The 6,000-nt window shown below is 41.2% G+C and overlaps 1 protein-coding gene across 1 annotated transcript in view; it reads left to right on the plus strand.

Annotated features, from left to right (window-relative positions):
- LOC126235960 (apyrase-like) overlaps positions 1 to 1,788 on the plus strand; it is a 75,753-nt gene extending 73,965 nt beyond the window's left edge. Inside the window, exon 9 of the mRNA XM_049944932.1 lies at positions 1,396 to 1,788. Coding sequence (XP_049800889.1) covers positions 1,396 to 1,487 — 92 coding nt within the window. The 3' untranslated portion in view covers positions 1,488 to 1,788. The remainder of the gene's footprint in view (positions 1 to 1,395) is intronic.
- The last annotated feature ends 4,212 nt before the right edge of the window (positions 1,789 to 6,000 follow it).

The following is a 6,000-nucleotide window of genomic DNA, read 5'->3' on the forward strand; positions in this document are numbered from 1 at the left end:
CTGCAGTATTTGCGAGATCGTGTCGTGTCATTTCGGATTCCTGAGGCGAGCTGTTGCCGACCGATCGACCGATAATGCTTCCCTCTTCACTAATTGTTTCACTGTCCACGCCATTGTTTGCCGCCCGCTCCATTTCCCTATGCACAATTACCAAATTACTACTTTGAACATTAGTTAATTCATTACTCTGCGGCGCTAACACACTGCTTTCGTCTTCACTATCATTTCTCAGTTTACTTTGGAGCCTAGTGTTACGTTTTTCACACGCCATTATTGTCACAGTATTTCACACGACAACACAGAAAAACACAATTTGAAGAGCAAAAATAGGGGAACACATTAAGATAGCACTAAAAATAATATCTAGTTAATTGCAGCAGCGAAATACTTGGTGCAAATCTACATGCGTGCCACACCTGTTTTACTGTACAACAATGAAAGACTGCAACTACAAAGGAGATTCTCTCTACAATTACGCGCTAGCAATAAACAAAATCTACACTAATTACACAAACTACAAGAAAAAATCAGAAGATTCCAGTGAGGTATCCTAGGCTAAGGATCGACATATGAAACGTCCCCTTTTATCAATTTATACAGGACTGTGCTTAAACTGACGCACAATATTTTTAGCGCAACGCAATCTGACTTTCAATAATCTCTACAAGAGAATGGCCCTGACTAACATTAACCTGTACTTTTCACAAATCACTTACCTCACAAAAATCTTGGTTACTCCCCCTACTGCAATACAGCAAGCGCCACTACTGCCAGCTAAATAAAAGATTCAAACTATGGAAGGCACTAACTACTGATAGGGATAGTTAGCAAATGAAAGATATTAATAGAGAACAAACAATGTATTTACCTTGATATAGTTCATGACAAATTTCAAAACTCCGCCATCTCTCTCCCCACATCCACCACTGCTGGCGGCTCACCTCCAACTGCCCAACGCTACGCGCTGTTCACAGCCAGCTGCCTAACACTACAATGGCGAGTATTACAACAATGCAAAGCAGCCACAGACTGCACACAGCACAGCCAGTGATTTTCATACAGAGGTGGCGTTACCAATAAAAAAACCTAAACAGCCTACTTACAAACAATATGGCGTACACTTTCTTGTGGAACTGACTGTAAATGAAAAGCATGTATAGACTCCAAATTTTGTTGGGAATACGTCTCCCATTTCACTTATAGTTATTTTCCTTTTATTATTTACATTCAATATTCCTCAGAATTCTAGGTCACAAAGATACCTGATATCAACGCCTTCAATTTACTGAATTACGTTAACAGAATGTTATGGGGGTGAATCGTAAAAAGGCGGATAACATCACAATGCGCACCTTACCAGCGTACTGAGCAATGCGACGTGAATTTCTGTTGCAGGTCGCCTTGACACGGACGTGTTCATTGACTACATGAAGAAGAACAACCCCATCACGCATGGGATTGATGGGCGCACCGTGGTCCTGTACTGACATCACACACAACAGACCACACGGAACCTATTGCCGGATTCGTGCTCGTGAAGGCGACGTCTAATGCCATGATGCGCAACAACCGATAACAACCAAGAGACTTTCTTCAATGCTTCACTTTACTGCCTAAGTATCTACGCAATGAGAACAAATATTTATTTTATATCATTTGTTTCAAGAGCGATAATTGTAATTCTGGTTACGCAGGTAATGGGTTCGATGGATCCCAGTCATAAGATTGATACACTTTATAGTTTGTAATTTGGTTGATATGAGAAATATATTTTGGGGTTGCGTTTGGTTTTCCTCTAGACCTACGGAAACACACACGGAAATTCTGGCTGGCCTCACAGCCAGGATTCTCATGTTGAAAGAAAAAAAGCTGTCTGTGACCGACAGCGTGGTGGGGACACTACATTCCAGCGTGATCCGCCTTCCTAGACAAATCACTATCCAACATCGGTGTGCTGGCGCTCGACTCGGAGGTAGACATTTTGATTATTGGCATGCAGCGTGCAAAGAAATGAGAGACGGTAGCGTTATCTATTCGAGCACCACACTTTGGGCCAGTGTCCTGCATTAAATAACAAAGCCTTCCGCAGTTTCGAAGTGGGGACATGTGCCACTGTTGACGGTGGTACGTCCATCGGATAGAGATCTTAAGCCCGGCGGTCTCTTTGGTGCTACTCGAGAGGAGAGGGCTATGTGCTTATCATCGCACAACACAAATGCACACACTATGCACACAACTATTACAGACACCTACACTCAGCTCATAGACTTAAGACACAAGTCTCACACACCGCATGGAAAGGGGCCATTTTGAGCGGAAGAAGGAAAAATCCTTCCTGATTAGCCGGCTGAATCTACCACTCGATGTCTTCCAGCCAACAATGCTGAGTAACTGTTTTTTTTATTTTTATTTTTTATATCACAATGTAGTCGCTTCTGAAAGATCTACGTCGAAACAAGGCCTCGGGAGTAAACGATATTCCGTCAGAACTACTAATAGCCTCGGGAGAGCCAGCCTTGATAAAACTCGTCCATCTGCTGTGTAGGATGTATGAAACACGCGGACACTCAGATTCCATGAAGAATGTAGTAATTCCAATTCCAAAGAACGCAGTAGCTGACAGGTGACAAAATTACCGAAGTGTCAGTTTAAGAAGTCATAGCTACAAAATACTAACGAATTCGTCAGAGAAGAATGGAAAAAGTGATAGAAGCAGACCTCGGGGAAGATCAGTTTGGATTCTGGAGAAATGTAGGAACACGCGAGGCAATACTGACCCTACAACTTATCTTAGAAGACATGTTAAGGAAAGGCAAACCTACACTTTTAGCATTTGTAGACTAAGTGAAAGCTTTTGACAATGTTAACTCGAATACTCTCTTTGAAATTCTGAAGGTAGCAAGGGTAAAATACAGGGAGCGAAAGGTTATTTACAAATTGTACAGAAACCAGGCAGCAGTTACAAGAGTCGAGGGGCATGAAAGGGAAGCAGTGGTTGCGGAGGGAGTGAGATAAGGTTACATCACCGATGTTGTTGAATTTGTACGTTGAGCAAGCAGTGAAGGAAACCATACAAACATCTGGGCTAGGAATTACAGTGCAAGAAGAAGAAATAAAAGCTCTGAGGTTTCCCGATGACGTTGTAATTCTGTCAGAGACAGCAAAGAACTTGGAAGAACAGTAGAAGGGAATGGACAGTCTCTTGAAAGGAGGATATAAGATGAACGGCACCAAAAGCAAAACAATCATAATGGAAAGGAGTCGAATTAAATCAGGTGATGCAAAGGGACTCAGATTAGGAAACGAGACACTTAAAGATGAATTTTGCTAATTAGGCGGTAAAATAACTGATGACCGAAGTAGAGAGGATATAAAATGTAGACTGGCAATTGCAAGAAAAGCGTTTTTGAAAAGAAAAAATCTATTAACATCCAACATAGATTTAAGTCTTAGGAAATCTTTTTCTGAATGTTTTTGTCTGGTGTGTAGCCATGTACATGAAGTGAAACATGGACGATAAACAGGTTAGATAAAAAGGGAATAGAAGCTTTAGAAATGTGGTGCTACCGAAGAACGCTGAAGATTAGATAAGTTGATCACATAACTAATGAGAAAGTACTTAACAGAACTGGGGACGCAAGAAATTTGTGGCACAACGATCAAAATAAGGGATCGGTTGATAGGACACATTCTGAGGCATAAAGGGACCACCAATTTAGTATTGGAGGGAAGTGTGAGGCGTACAAATCGTAGAGGAAGACCAACAGATGAATACTGTAAGCAGATTCAGAAGGATGTAGGTTACTGTAGTTATTCGGAGACGAAGACGCTCGCACAGTATAGAGTAGAATGGAGAGCTGCATCCAAACCAGTCTTCGGACTGGAAACCCCTACAACAACAGTCGCTTTGTTTCCTGAGGATGGACAAATAATTTCTTGCCAGAATTCTACCGGCAACAAAAGAGTAGGTAAGCGTGTAAATACAGATTATCTGTCATAAAGAGGAGTTAATCTCGACAGCCCCTTTGGTGATCAATGTTACAGTTCATTTAAACAGAAAGCTGTCAGTAGCGATTAAAAAAGAGTACTGGTTACACAAATCTGCAAGAAACGGCAGCAAAATTTGTGCTGGGAGCCGCTGTCCTACATCTTTTGCCTCTGTTTGCAGCTGACTTCCAGAATCCAGTCATAATAGTCTACAGGGAAGAAAAAGAACTCCACGGCACCTGACTGGATTTTGGAAACACTGATGATACGAAACTCAACTTCCACCTTCACTCATGAAAGATACTAAGCAGGTCGGTTTGGCATTCTTCAGTTTCCCGACACCTTTCGACAAGTATAGCACCGATTCCTGCTATATAACATACTTTCGAAAGGCTGAAGATATTGCATTACCTGCGTTGGTTACAATATTTTTACTCACTTCACTACGCATTTTGAAGGTTACCCATCATCGTGAAATGGAAGACGTCTTATAGTATAACTATTCTTAGTGGAAAGCACGTACGATTTCTCGCAGCATCATGCGAGCTGATCTAAAAGTTACGGAATGTTTTTAATACGTAAGAATTCTTATGAAGATAGTTTGTGCAGCTGATTTCAACTGCGAGCAGTTCAAAGCTGATGACGATAGTGTAACGGGCAAAACGTGTAGTGGATGAAAAATGAAATATAATAAAAGCTTGGGCTGACATAGATGTTGTAATTTTAACATTCAGTTTAGCAACCGCAGTTAATACAACACAGGTTGTGAAGAGGCTCAAGATAGCTTTTGGAATAGACTGTACCTGCTTGTTAGAACGCTGCACAAACTCTGTATGGAGAGCTATACGAAAATACAAAACCAGAATCATGTGTGATCCGTTACTGTTCTTGGCATATATTGATTAATCATATATTATCAATTACAGCATCACAGTTTTGACAAATGACGCGGTTATCTGTGAGGAAGTGTCATCAGATATTAACCATACCCAGCCAAGCAGTGACAGAAGACTGGCATGATGCGAAGACTGGTAAATGACTCTCAAGTGCGTTTCACGAGATGTAAAAGAGTAGTAATAGTTCACTAACAATTTTATGAATCTGAACTGGACAGATCGTGTTATTAAATCCGGAGAACCGTTAGGTAGGCCAAGCTGTAGGTAAAACAAGCGGCAGGCCTCGGTTCATTGGTGAGGCGCTGCGAAACTGCAGTTCACCTACAAAATATGACTGGAGTGCCCGTTGGACACTATAGACCGGCAGCACACCCGTGGATATTTTGATTACCTACAAAATAGATTACTGGTGTGGCCCCACTATTCACGTATGTGGAATCCATACCAGGTAACAGAAGACAGTAAGCATACGCTATGAAGAGGATCGCAAATTTTCACAGGCTTGACTAGTACGATGTCTTAAGCAAAGTGGTACACATTTGAAGAAAGTGGCATTTTATCTCGCGACCACTTAGTAATTTTTTGGGCTCCTGTAAGGAGCGTGACAAGATTTTAAAAGATAAAAAATCACACAGTGAATTATAGGATTTTTTTCTGTACATGCCACAAAGGAATGTATGGGATTGGGGGCGGAGGTATTTAATATAAGGTCAATAAAAATACATTTATCTTTAGATTTTACATTATTTTGCAAATTATGACAACGGTACAAAACGTAACCCCCGCCACACACCTCAAGGTCGCTTGTGGACATAGAAAGTATATATATAGAAGCGTCGGCTCCAGGCGTTCTTTACTTTCTTTTCAGTCTCAACCGCAAACACAGAACGTTGCAAAAATCACGAGCACCCAATAAAGCATCCACACTATATTTAGTATATAAGGGTTTTAACCTTCCTCGTCATATTTTTCTAATTTACTTGAGCTGTTCAAGGGTATCACCATTCAATGTTACAAAGCTCTGGTGATATTTCTGGCTCTCGTATTTGACTCGTAGCTGCCCTGGTTACCACATCTAACGGACCCGAAGGCAATGTCTCCGAGGACACTGAATACA

This window comes from Schistocerca nitens, chromosome 2 (genome assembly GCF_023898315.1).
Source record: "Schistocerca nitens isolate TAMUIC-IGC-003100 chromosome 2, iqSchNite1.1, whole genome shotgun sequence".
Lineage (NCBI taxonomy): Eukaryota > Metazoa > Arthropoda > Insecta > Orthoptera > Acrididae > Schistocerca > Schistocerca nitens.